General features: G+C 47.9%; 1 protein-coding gene across 8 annotated transcripts in view; it reads right to left on the bottom strand.

Annotated features, from left to right (window-relative positions):
• Positions 1–13886, bottom strand: part of FHIP1B (FHF complex subunit HOOK interacting protein 1B) — a 29844-nt gene that overhangs the window by 10994 nt on the left and 4964 nt on the right. For 2 of the 8 annotated variants that reach the window (XM_007172862.2, XM_007172858.2), the window contains exons 2-11: positions 10917–11245; positions 10149–10787; positions 9623–9781; positions 9343–9429; positions 8936–9136; positions 4932–5011; positions 4515–4720; positions 3347–4126; positions 728–906; positions 406–568 (exon numbers count right to left, since the gene is read on the bottom strand). In XM_007172862.2, the coding sequence (XP_007172924.2) occupies positions 406–568; positions 728–906; positions 3347–4126; positions 4515–4720; positions 4932–5011; positions 8936–9136; positions 9343–9429; positions 9623–9781; positions 10149–10787; positions 10917–11054 (2632 nt within the window). In that variant the 5' untranslated portion in view covers positions 11055–11245. Of the gene's footprint in view, positions 1–405; positions 569–704; positions 907–3346; positions 4127–4514; positions 4721–4931; positions 5012–8935; positions 9137–9342; positions 9430–9622; positions 9782–10148; positions 10788–10916; positions 11246–13886 lie in introns of those variants that run through there. The other 6 variants (XM_057552796.1, XM_007172860.2, XM_007172859.2 and 3 more) reach the window with 6 other exon arrangements.

The raw sequence follows: 13886 nt of genomic DNA, 5'->3' as shown, positions 1-13886 counted from the left end.
CCTTCCAAATCCCCTGCTCCAACTAAACAGTTCATGCTGTCCCCTGAACAAAACAATAAAGCCATCCCACGCCTTTGCCTACCCAAGTCCTACCCATCTCTCAAGGCCCATGTCAAATGCCATGTCCTTTACCAAGCTTTAACAATATCTCAACCTAGAGACTATTCTGTCCCCTTGCCCGTCCCCAACTTCTAGAGTAGTTTTTGCTGCTACTGTTGGTTTGGCTCTCAGTGGACAGAACTATGTTTTTCCTCTGCCCAGAAACCTGAGGACAAAATCAAGACTCTACTCTCTGCAACTCCCTAGTTCCCGGCACAAGGCTTCAACCTTAATAAGAAACTCAGTTAACCTGAGCTAATTAGTTGCCTAGGGAGGACAGGGAGGTGGTGGCAGGGTAGGCCTCACCTAGGGAATCAGATCGGCGGGGGGCAGAGCCTGCCGCAGTGCCCTCAGTCCAGTCCAACTTGCCACGGGCAATGAGGTACTTCTTGGCTTTGGATAGCAGTGCTGGGAAGTCCTCCTGGGAGGCTGCAAAGCTCTCAATCTTATTCTTCACAGAGCCCAGCACCTATGAAGCACAACTTCATGACATTTCTGGGTGGCTCTAGACTGACATAGTCCTTTCTAGCCCCACTGGGCCTATTCCCAGCCCCCCCAGGGCCACTCCAGTTGTGGGTCTGGCCCACCATGGAGCCTGGACGCACCCATGCATGCATGCATCGCACACCTGCAGCAGGGACTTGACACTGGGCTGGAAGACCATGTTGGTGTTGAGCAGGAAAGAGCGGAGCAGGGGCTGAGGGTGACAGGCCAGCTGGGCCACCAGCCCCGTCAGCAGGAAGTTGACATAGACGGAGTTCTGCAGCATGTTCTCGAGTTTGGCAAAGAGCACAGCCATGAAGGGGCCTGGGGGGGTGGGCACAAGGATACAAGGCCTGAACACAATGCACATCACACGCATTCCCCCCAAAATGAGACCCCCCCACCACTAGATGAAAATTATTTGTGTCAGAAAATGATTTGCATGTTTAAATATCCTGTGACCACCTATTCTGGAGGAGATAAAATGGCAGACACCACATGGACCCACAAGAGGTCCAGATGCCAGCTTTATACACATTCTAGCTGAAGGGCCAGACCACAGGCTCTGGAATCACACAGACTTGGTTCAAATTTTAGCTTTACTGTTTACTAGTTAAGTTACTGGATGAATCAAAACTCTCCAAGCATAGTTTCCTACTTGGTAAAACACGAAAATACACCCACCTCATAAGGTTATTAAGAGGATCAAAGAGATACTGATACACAGCATTTAGGCCAAAATCTAGCAAATTATAAGTATTCAATAATAACCATAAGCTATATAATATTTCTCAGCTTTTTAAAAAGCTTCAACCAAGAGGACAACTGAAGAAAGAACAAGTGAGAAAGTGATTAGACCAAAAGAAAAAATCAGGTTACATATAAGACAGAGGCTAACACTAGACCTGAGTCAGAAATAAAGCAAGAAGCAAGCATAGTGAAGGCAAAGACGGCGACTAGATTGGTCAACTTAAAGTTAGGGGAGGAATCTTTGGAGAACCAAAAAAGAAATCAGGTCTGTTCAGGAGCTGGGAACCAAGGTGGTGAAATAGAATCTGTAGGGAAAAAAGAGCTTAGTTCAGGGCCAGAGAAAACTGATTCAGGACAGACTCTTTGGTGGAAAAGAGGATGGCAGAAGGGATCAGAATGATCTTCTGGGAGAACTGGCCTCAACTGAGCCAGATCACCAACAATAGGACTGTAGAACCATCACAGTCTGTCTGGTCAGGGATTTGTCAGGGAGAGGGAGTGTGCCTAGGAACTGCACTAAGACTTGAGGCAGGAGAACAATGAAGGGCAAGAGACACTGAATCCTGAAAAAGATCCTAGAACATTCTTACTCCACATGCACATGACTAGCCTTAGCTCTAAAACAACTCTAGCTTAGCAGAGTCCTAAGATATCACATAACTTTGTCCTTCTCATCTCTGGGGACTTTTTTGCAAGAGAAAAAGCTCAGATGAGTTTAGAAGAAGAAAAAGGACAGAGCTTCAATTAACGCTTCAAGAAAGTGGTAAAACCTGCACACCACCTTCTAGTGGTGTAGAGCAGAAAAGAGCAGAGCAAAGGCTAAATAAATGAAAAGATATATTTTCTGTAGTCTGCAAGAGAGAGCTGTCATTACTCCAGAGCAAAAGGCCTGATGCTGTGCAAGGCCCGGTTAGGACATGTACTGATCAATGCATGATAACTTGACTACAAACAACAGGAAGATATGTGGGTACCTTGGTCAACTTGTATCTGCCATGTACCCAAGAGATGATAATCCTAAACTACCACATGCTGAGTTCTCACAATGTACCAGCATCATTAGTAAGTGATTTACATGCATCAAAGACATAGATGGAATGCTAACTCAAGGTATGTCTAGTCCAAAGCACTATACAGCTTCCCAGAAGTGCCTCCCCACCAATCCCCAGCATGGGGTGTAGAATAGGAACAAGAGCCAGGTGAGGGCTCACTCACTGAGCCAGCCACTCAGGCCAGATATAGCTCCAAGGTCTTTTGGAGAGACCAAAAGAACTTAGCTGGGGGGCTCAGGGCCATGCTTTGTCATTTGCCCTGATAGAGGTATTTCACTGATCTGATTTACCCAGATAGAGGTATTTCACTCTATCTGCTTCAGTTCTTACCACTAACCATAAACCCTTAGAAAGTCTTACTGAGCAGTCAGGGCAACCAACAAGGTGCAAGGATAGGGAACAGGAGAAACTTGAAACTGAGCCCTTCTCTAAAGAGGCTGGGAGAAAGGAGGCCAGGGCTGAAGAAGAGAAGTATACCAGAGAGCTGACCCTGGGCCACAGAAGAGCTGACAAGAGACCCAACACCCAGACAGATATACTGGTGGGAACAACATGGAACAGCATGATTTATAGGTGCCTCACATAGAGGACAGCATGTATGTCTTCCACATGGTTCAGATGTATTACTTTGATTCACCAGGAAACACCAAACACAGAATATCCTGATCACACATCCCAGAAAATGGCCAGACTGAGGAAGAGGAGGAACATGCATAAAGGACAGACATACAAGGCTTAGACAGAAGTCAATACTCAAACCAGCACAAGCATGGAAGACTACAGACAGACACTGAGACACAAGTATGACATGATATGTATCTGGAGGGGACCCAAGCAAAATGGATGAAGAGCTAAGCAAGTACACAAGAATGGCATGGGCAAGAAGTCTCAGAAACCAGCACAAACATGTCGAGAACATGCAAAGAGTACACAAAGGAGAAGACCTAGGCTAAGTAGCTTACCAGTGAAGGGCTGGCTTGGCAGCTGGTTGAGAGTCCGCAAAGGGCTGCTGAGGAAGGGGCCAGGGGGCTCAGGGGGACAGGTGAAGCTTTCGTAGGCCTCCTCCTCCTCAAGAGGTAGTGAAGGCTCTAGAGGGGGCTCTGAGCCGGCGCCCCCATTGCTCAATGCCACCTCCAGCTCCCGGAGCTCCTGCCCAAAGCTCTCTAGTCCTGCCACACCCTCGGAGGTGCCCTCTAGTAGTTCCCCAGCTCCCTCCTGTGGCACCCGACGAACCTTCTTGGCCCCCTCCGGCCATGGTCCTGGCACCCCATTGAGCTGGGGAGGGGGCAGGTGGCCAGGGCCCTCCCTTGCACCCAGAGCCTGCGCCCCCCTCCCCAGCTCTTCCGCCTCCCCCTCCCCTGCATTGTCCCTGTCCTCCTCAGGCAGCAGGCTGCGTTTCTTAGTCCGGGAGCCAACAGGACTGGGCTCAGGAGGGGGCCGCTCGCCATCATAGGGGGCAGACCAGGTGCGGCAGGCTTGGACACAGCGGTCCACACCAAGGCGCGCCTCACGCAGATACTCCAGGTAATTGTCTTCCAGCTCACCGGGCTCCTCCACAGGGCTGGGCCGTCGGCCAGGGCTGGAGGCTGGGGAGGCAGCAAGCCCTGGTGAGCGAGGGGCTGGGGCTGGGGACTCGGAGCCACCCAGGCTCTGCTGTCGCAGGAAGAGGGCCAGACGAGATGGCGTGGAGGCCCGGGGTACCGTCACCACAGAAGAGGAGTCAACACTTGGGCTTCCAGGGCCTGCAGAGGGGAAAAAACATAAGAGAGATCAAAGAGCCAGAGGTGCAGGAGGAGGGATGAGACACCTTGGGTAACTAAGAGAGAAGGCCATGAAGCAGAAGAAACACGGGACCGATTCAGACAGCTGACTCTCCACCCCTCAAATTAAGCTTTTCCTCATCCACCACCCCCTCCTCATTACCACCAACACCACAAAAACAATGGAAATAGAAGAGTACAACTGGAGTGAAGAAAAGGAACAGCTTTGCTCAGAAGCTAAATTTCTTTGGTGGAGTTAAGGATCCACCCTACAACACCCCTCATCAACCCCCCCAAAGACAGAATGCCACTCACGGCCACCTCCCTCCTCCCACCTTCTTGCTAGGCTCCCCCAGAAGCCAGGCCATACCCGTCGTGTCCTCCCTTCTCCCTGCCTCTCTGCTAGGCCCACCTCGTGCCCACGAGGCATGCTCTGGACGAGGTGGGCTGGAGGCACGGTGCCGACAACAGCGTGGGATTAAGGAGAGGAACTTGTCTGCTGCCCGTCCGTATAGGTCCACGTCGCGCACAGCTGGCTTCTGGCTCAGCATCACATGGTTACACGGGACGAGATACCTGGGAAAGACAGCAGAAAAGGGACACAGGACAGATCAGGAAGGAAGGACAGGGCTTGAGGGAACATCAGTGGAACTATATGGCTAAGCCAGGCTTCAAGAGGACACACACAGGCAACCCCGATGCAACCCATCACCCCAGCCATGCACAAGGCCCCGAGGGCCCGGAGGGTTCAGGGTCAGCCATCCCTCAGCCCTGCCCCCGCAGGTACCTGAGAACCAGCTGCAGCAGGACATCCTCACAGCTGAGGTTCAGTAGGGTCCTGAAGAGACTCAGAGAGACCATGCAGAGCTGGGGGAAGGGGGGGTGGGAGTCACCATAAGAGCTCTCTACCCTCCAATATGTTTACCAAATAGAAACCTCCCCAACCCCAGGCCCAACCAACCTCTCCTGGAGCAACGATGGCACAAGGCCTGGCACAAAACAATCATTCAAATATTAAATAAATGATCACATGATCTTTGTGGTCAAGACCTCATTATTCACAGATAGGAACGAACCACATGTCAGATTTAATGTATTTCTATAGACCATACACATGTCAGCAAACTCTCTGGCTATATATACCTGGCAGCAGAGATACCAGCAATACTTAAATGGAATGAATACCCATGAAGAGACCCCAGGAGATACTAGGACTGAGTGAATGACTAACAGGAGACATCAGCAACGTGATAACTAAGGGAATGCCTGTCAACGGACTATAGCAGCATAGTAACTGAATGCCTACCAACAAAAAACCAGAGGGAACCTGGAAGAGTCCCAGCTGGGAAGTGGGTGGGGCTGTGAACATGGAGTCTGAGTCACCTCTCCAACACCAGTGTCTCTCTCAGAAGGTAGGATAAAGAAAAGTTCAAGGGCAGCTGACAGGAAAAGGAAAAAATAGGTGGGTCCAGAACAAGGGAAACCTTTTGTTTTAGAAAAGTAAAAAGGGTGGCTCACCTCTGGCTAGATGAAGAGAACAGACACATGTAAGCACTCCCTCACTCCTATGAATCCCCGAAGCACCTTCTGTATACTTCCCTTACGGCAAGTATACCTTGAGCACCCTGAAGACAACTACTGGGTCTGAGTCCAGGGCACTGCCTGCACAGTCTAGGTGCTCATCATTAACTAAATGACTGTGGGGGAGTTAAAAGCCAATCATGGGACTTCCCTGGTGGTGCAGTGGTTAAGAATCTGCCAGCCTGTGCAGGGGACACGGGTTCAATCCCTGGTCCGGGAAGATCCCACATGCCGCGGAACAACTAAGCCCATGCACCACAACTACTGAGCCTGCACTCTAGAGCCTGCGAGCCACAACTACTGAGCCCACGTGCCACAACTACCGAAACCTGCGTGCCTAGAGACCGTGCTCCACAACAAAAGAAGCCACCGCAATGAGAAGCCCGTGCACCGCAACGAAGGGGAGCCCTCGCTCGCCCCTAGAGAAAGCCTGCGCACAGCAATGAAGACCCAACACAGCCATAAATAAATACATAAATACATTTAAGAAAAAAACAAAACAAAACCAAAAAAAAGCCAATCACGGTGGGAAAGAGATAAGATAGCAGTTCACATTTTAGACAGCATGGATGTTTATCCTAAATGACCATTTTAACTAGCAATGAAAACATTCAGACTCACTGAAAGATTGTGTGGTAGGTAGAAAAAATGGCCCCTCAAAGATGTCCAGGTCCTAATCTCCAGAACCTGTAAGTTACCTTATATGGCAGAAGGGACTTTGCAGGTATGATTAAGGTTATTAAAAAATTTAAGATGGGGAGAGTAGCCTGGATTATCCAAATAGACCCAATCAAATCACACGAGTCTTTAAAAGCCAAGAACCTTTTCTAGCTGGGTCAAAAAGAAGAGAGATTTGAAGCATGAGAGGGACTCGATCCACCACTGATGGCTTTGAAGATGGAAGAAGGGATCATAAGCCAAGGATTTAGTTGGTCTCTAGAAGATGGGAATGGTCCTCAGCTGACAGCCAGCAAGAAAACAGGAGTCTCAGTCCTATAACTACAATTAAGTAAATTCGACCAATGATCCTAGTGAGCAAGGAAACGGATTTTCTCCTAGGGCCTCCAGAAAGGATGCAGCCCCGCTGACACTTTGATTTTAGTGGTGTGAGGTCCGTGTCAGATACATGACCTACAGAACTGTAAGATAATAAATTTGTGTTGCTTTAAGCCACTATGTTTGTGGTAATTTTTTATGACAGCAATAGGAAACTAATACAGATACTCAGGCTAGCTAGCCAGCATGATTCACCTTAAGCCACAAAAGTCAGACTATAGCAGTTACAAAGTCAGGCCAACAGAATCAAGCTTAAAAGGGCCAAACAGGGGAAAGGAAAGCACCTGCATGTTTACCATGGGCATCCTGAAATCAGAAGAGATTTGGTTCCTCCAAGAACTGAGAGCCAAGAATAAATACCCCAAAACCATGAAAGGCTCCTGAGACCAGGGGACCGAATGCAAGACTAACAGAAATATATGATAAAGACTAAAGACACTGAGGGAGAATCAAAGAAGTTAGGATAAGATTAAGACAAAATCAAGATGGATAGAGCCCAATACAGGAAGAAAAATCAACCCTAGGAAGGAAATCAACATTCCCAAAACATCAACAGGACATTCCATGAGGCCAAACAGATTTAAGACCTTGGTCGAGCTTCAGCATAATGAGAAATAAAACTTTTTCAATACCTTTGTAAAATTAAAGCTTTGACATCTCTTCCCTATCGGTTTATGACAATAATTCTTAACCCAAGGCATGTATCATAATTACATTTTGGAATATTATAAAAGTACACATGCCTTGGGCCTACTCCCAAAGATTATAACTCAAGAAATCTAAGGCAGAGCCTAGAATCTGTTGTTATGGTTATTGTCATTTTCAAATTTTAAAGTGTACACTTGGTTCAGAAACACTGGTCAAATCAGAGTCAGTCTAGAATATCTCATATACACCCTAACGTAGCTTCAGAAACCTCAACTATACAAAACATAGCTATCCAGGAACCTTACTTACCTGGAACCCTACTACCAGGGACCTCAGTTATCTAGAACAGTTTTCTAGAACCTTTAGTGATCCAAGAACTTCTATTTTTAACACAAGGACCCAGAGAACTTCAATTATTTATAATAAAAGAAGGAAACAAAAATGGCTGATGGAGCCAAAATAAATGCCATAAAGCCCATGGCTAAACTAATGCTTTACTCCCCCAGAAAGACTTCAGGTCTTTATGACTTAGAAACAATTTACTCCTATTTTATATACATTTCTATTGGTTAAAATCTAAACTTCTTACCATGGTCTACAAGGCCACACATGATCTGAACTCACCCACCTCTCCTTCCCTTCTCCCCTTTGCTCACTATACCTCCAGTCACGCTGGTCTTTCATTTCCTCAAGTACATTTCATTTCCTCTTCCCCACTTACGTACTTTGCATGCATTGCTCCCTCTGCCTGGACTGTTCTTCCACTTGCTCTTCAATAGGCTAACTCCCTCATGACCTTTAGGTCTCAACTCAATGTCATCTCCTCAGAAAGGTTTTTTTGACCACTCTACTGTTTTCTAAGCACCTTGTTGGGTTTTTTATAACAATGACCTCAATTTTCAATTATTTTGGTTATGTGTTTACCTGTCTACCTCTTCTATGAAGGAAGCTCCATGAAGTCAGCAATCACTGCTTACCATTATATCCTCAGTACCAGAGAACAGTATGACACATAGTGAACATTCAAACAAAATGTTCAGGAAGAAGGAACGTAAGGTAGGTAGGCGGGCAAATGGGTGCCCCAAGTTATAGCTGTTCAAATACAGCAAATCCAGAGGGAAGAAAAGGTAAATATACTAGTAGCAGCTGGATCACCTATCAAAGCAGACACAAAGCCTGAAGAAGTGATCTCAAGTCACCCACAGCAAGTCACAAAGCGCTACACAGCTGAAGAGAACTTCAGGCCAACGCTACATAACAAGTGTCGCACAATGGCAAAACCTACAGCCATGACGAGCAGCCGAAGTCATCCAGAAGAGGTAACTGTGTCCTAGGTTTGTATATTACAAAAGCAGGCGGCCACATTAAAATTGTACCCAAAACAGTTAAAAGTTTAATACTAGAAAGAAAATGCCACCTAACTTTGAAGTGATTGCTGGAGACAAAGGCCAAAGAAGGGCAGGAACACCCTCCCAGAACAAAGGTCGGAGAGAGAAGATGGCTCACCCAGGTAAGCCAGGACAGAGGTAGGGGCCATACCCGGGAGTTGCTGCCAATACGGGCAACAAGGGTGTCAAGGATGGTGTGGGTGTCATGCCGGTGTAATAGCAGGAATCGCAGGAAGGTACGGAGCAAGGCAGGCTCTGAAATACTCCGTAGGAAAAGTTCCAGATAAGCGGTACTGGCAATCATCTCCTCCACAGAGGTCTGGACAAAGGAAGGGAAAGTTCGGAAATTTAGGGCTTCCCCGCACATATGCTAAGCCATTTTCCCTAAGTTCTAAGGAGGTACCAGGAGCAGACAGGGAAAAAGGGAGGAGTACCCAGCCCACTGCCACCCACATTGGTCCTGGCATTGAGGTTACCACCCCTCAACCTAATCCCTTAATCTGCCTTGCCACCCATGACTCTCACCTTGTGCAGGGCAGGGCCCATGACAGGCACCAGGAACCCATTATGGATATAATCTACCAGCTGCTTTTGCACTAGAGGGTGAGCCACCTGTAGGGGTGCAAGAGAGAGGACGGAGGATTTTGTACGGGACCATTGTCAGGAAGGGAGCAGAATAGTAGAATACAAATAGGCACCCTACCCCCAAGCTGAAAGAAAACCAGAACTCCAGGGAATGCACCCCCTCCCACCCCATCTCCCCAGAATGACCAAAGGCCAGACCTCCTGGGAACCCCAGTCCCACCTGAATGACTGCATTGCAGAACTCTAGGGAACTCATGAAGAGGGCAAGGGCTGGCACCCCCAGCCAGTCCTCCCGTCGCAGGCAGTGCCAATCATCTCCTGGAATTTCAATCTTTCGGGGCAGTGAAGAGTACAGGGCACTCAGCCCTGTGGCCAGCACCTGGGGGCCATCCCCAAGGACAGGTTACCAAAGACTCATACGATATAAAAAAGGGGAACAGGGAACTATTAACCCACAGTTTTTATGCAAGTAGGGGGTAAGAGCTATTCTCAGAGCAGATATTTAGTCACCCAAGGTGCCAAGACATCACCTGGGAACACTGGCCCATGAAGAGCATTCATACTTGCCTTATCCACCTAAGCCCATGTTTCATCCCCACCCCAACTCCAGGTGCTGCTCTCAAGCCCGGGGGGGCTACTTCCTGAAGGAGAGGGCCCTGGTACACAGTCCCTCAACATCTCCTGGACAGAAAGGTGCTCTCCAGTGCCTACACCATACCCTACCCCCCATCCCAGGAGGTGCTGACCGGGCAGAAGTAAGAGTGATCTGCGATGTAGCGGCCCACAGTGGGACTTCCAGCTGATAGAGCCATGAGCAGGAGTAGGGCATCACGGGCCTGCTGGCCCAGGGTGCCCTCTCGATGGACAAAAGGTACAAGGCGAGAAAAGAGGAGAAGACGGGGAGCAGCTCCAGGCTCAGGAGGTGGCTGCAGGAAGAACTCGAGCAATGAAGGCTCCCGGGCCAGACACACGCACAGCTGGCTGAGAAGTAGCACCAGGCCTTCATCCAGTGCTGGGCTACTGGGCACAGGGCGGCCACAGGCATCCAGCAAGATCAGCAGAGCCTCACGAACTGGACTGTGCCGCAACAGGGGCTGGCGAGCTTCACTCACTAGCATCTCAAATAGTTTCAGTTGCTCAGCCCGCCGTTCCTCAACCCCATCCCCAAGCTCATCCCACTGAAGCTGCCACGTCAGCACACGGGTTAGCAGATCCTCGCGCAGAGCAAACTCCAGCAGGGGCCCAGGAGCTGTGGGAGCCGAGGGCACCGCACGATCCTCCGCCAGCAGTGTCAGCATCTGGTAGGTGTGGTTGCACACAGCACTGAGATCGTCGGCTCCCCCAGGAGCTGCCCTAGGGCCTTGCCGCTCCAGAATTCGCACCACCTGGGGAATGAGGACAGATAAGAGAAAAAATTTAAGATGATGAGGTGACTAGATGGCAAGGTGAGAGAACAAAGAATGTTAGGACTCGGGCAGCCAGTAGACTGGGACCTTCAGCATATAGTCTCCTACCTGGGACCAGTGATTCTTGAAGACCATGAGGCAGGTCTCAGGGTCAGCCATGACAGGGGTCTGCAGACTGGCCCCTTGTGGTACACGATGCCCAGGGCCCCGGGAGGCCAGTCTGCTCAGCCAGTTCATCCTCTCCATGAGGTAGGCCGGGCAGGGCCGGTGGCCAGAGGGCCACACTCTGAGAATTTGCCAGCCGGAGGCTTTCTCTACTTGTGTCTCTAGTCTGCTTCATCCGGTCTGTAGGAGCCAGTAACTGTCCATGGAGCCAGAAGATATACCAGGCTGGAGTAGTGAGCTCAGAGGTCACTGCCCAATCCAGACTTACAAATCTAATTCAAAGAGAAAGGATGGAAGAGGTTAACAGAAGTTTGCCTCTCTCTACCGCCCAGCAGGAAGAACTCAGAACCACCACTCCACTGAAAACTCCACACACACAGTCAGCACCTTAAATTCAACATGTCTAAAACAGAACTCATTCCAACACTAAACCTGTGTTACTCCCCCAGCCTTCTCCACCTTAGTAAATGATACCAATATTCACCTACTTGTTCAGGCCCAAAACCTAGGCATCATCCTTCTTTCTTCTTGTCCTCACTTCTAATATCCAGTTCATCAGCCTATCATCTGTACCCTCCAGACATGTCTCACTATTGCAATAGCTTCCAACCTGGTCTTCATACTTCCAGTCTTGCCCCTCTGAGAATTTATTCCCCACATGGCAACCAGAGTTTTAAAACATAAATTATACTACATCTCTCCTCTGCTGAATACCCTCCAATGACTCCCTATCACACTGGTAATAATCCAAATCCTCTACCTTGGTCTCTAGGGCACTACATAATCCAACCTGTATAACCTCCTACCATACCCTTCCTCACTCATACTTTACTCATACAAGGCTTCTTGAATACTTGCTCTTCCCTCTGTCTGGAGTGTACTTTTCCTGATCTTCACATTGCTCACATCATTCAGTTCTTTCCAAATGCCATCTCCTCAGAGAGGACTTACTTAACAATTCTATCTAAATAGCACATCTTCCCACCTTCACTCTCTAGCTTCCTAATCCTACTTTCTTCTTAGCAGTTTTTTTACTTTCTAAAAATATTTACTTGCTTATTAATTTGTCTATCTTCCCCACTACAATGTAAGCTCATTGAGGGCAAGGTTTCTCTGTTGTATCCCCAGCACCTAGAGCAGTGCCTAGGGACTCAATAAATATTTGCTGAATGTATATGCTTAAGTGAATGAGTGAATGAACAAACAAAGAACAATCAGGAAATCCAGTCTTGATCTGACTCCGGCCCTCTGGGACTGTTGAGGAAGAAATTTTTTTCTAACTATTACAGGTCCCTCCCTAGAAGCCCACCCAGGAGGAAATACACTAATAGACCTTTAACTGGTTGAATAATCTTAAGAGGTAAAAATTCAGAGCCAACCAAAAGAGCAAAAGAATTTTCATTCTAGCAAAGAACACAAGGATACACTCCCAAAAACACACATATACCCACTCCTGTCAGATGCATCCAACACTCACTCCTGGGGACATGACGTGACACCCTCACTAGAGAATGGGGAAAAGTACCAAAACAGCTGTTGGCCTCGGCCATGGCTCACAGTTCCTTCTTCATCACATCTACGACCCCCTCAGCAATACTGTCTCTCAACAATATCTCACAAGTATAAAAACTTCAGAGGAAAAAAAAAAAAAAAACTCCAGAGGAAAGGTGTGGTTCAGTTGTCCTTCCTCTTTATACTCAATAAGGCTAAAGGAACCCAGAGACCTGGCAACAGGCCCACACTTGGCCTCCAGTTATATTAACCACCACCCCTTCTACCCAGATACACTCCCTCTCACCATTATCAGCTCACACTAAAGGAAGATAGCAACTATGCTTAAGAAAACCTTCTGGAGAACAAAAGACAGTCTTTCCTTTTTTTTCAAAAGACAGTCTTATAAAGGGTGGGAGCAGTCCTAAACAGCAGGCAGGGCTCACTCATTGACTAAGTCGGTGTACATCATACTGATAAGTACTGGGACACTGTGCTAATAATAGGTAAGCACTGGAAATACAAAAATGGATAAAAACATTTGGGGGAGCATAAACCAAAACTCCAATAGATATTATAAACAGAGGTACTTACCAAAATGTCATGGGGGTGCTAAGGAAAGCAACGAAATCTTCCTGGGAAACTATAAGAGGATTCCAGAAAAGAGGTGATATCTGATTTAAATCTTTAACAACGAGATACTGGCCACAAAGAAAGCAGACGGAAAGGCCTTCTTCATATTAAAAACAGTATATTCAAAAGTATGGCACTGTGAAAGAACACAGCAAATCTGAAGAACAGTTGCAAGTTTGGTGTGGCTTAATCTCAGACTATTTAGAGAAGAGAGATACAATATTAAGTTGAAGGGTAAACATGGGTGAAGGTTATAAATATCACTGAATATCATGCTAAGGAGTTTGGGTTTTATCTATCAACACCCTGGAATAAAGGAGGTTTTTAAACAAGGAAATGACAAGATCAAATTTGCCTTTAAAAATATGTCAGGGGGGCTTCCCTGGTGGCGCAGTGGTTGAGAATCTGCCTGCCAGTGCAGGGGACATGGGTTCGAGCCCTGGTCTGGGAAGATCCCACATGCCGCAGAGCAACTGGGCCCGTGAGCCACAACTACTGAGCCTGCGCGTCTGGAGCCTGTGCTCCGCAACGGGAGAGGCCGCGACAGTGAGAGGCCCGCGCACCGCGATGAAGAGTGGCCCCCGCCTGCCACAACTAGAGAAAGCCCTCGCACAGAAACGAAGACCCAACACGGCCAAAAATAAATAAATTAATTAATTAATTTAAAAAAAAAAAAAAGGCAGATGCTTGCTTTTAAAAAAAAAAAAAAATGTCAGATAGCAGCATAAGGTGGAGCAGAGAGAGACCTAGCCTCACACTCACACCCCAGGGCAGCTGAAGAAGGGCCAA

This window comes from Balaenoptera acutorostrata, chromosome 9 (genome assembly GCF_949987535.1).
Source record: "Balaenoptera acutorostrata chromosome 9, mBalAcu1.1, whole genome shotgun sequence".
Classification (NCBI taxonomy): Eukaryota; Metazoa; Chordata; class Mammalia; order Artiodactyla; family Balaenopteridae; genus Balaenoptera; species Balaenoptera acutorostrata.
The sequence above is the reverse complement of the archived record's forward strand: the minus strand, read 5'-3'. Positions and strand labels throughout refer to the sequence as shown.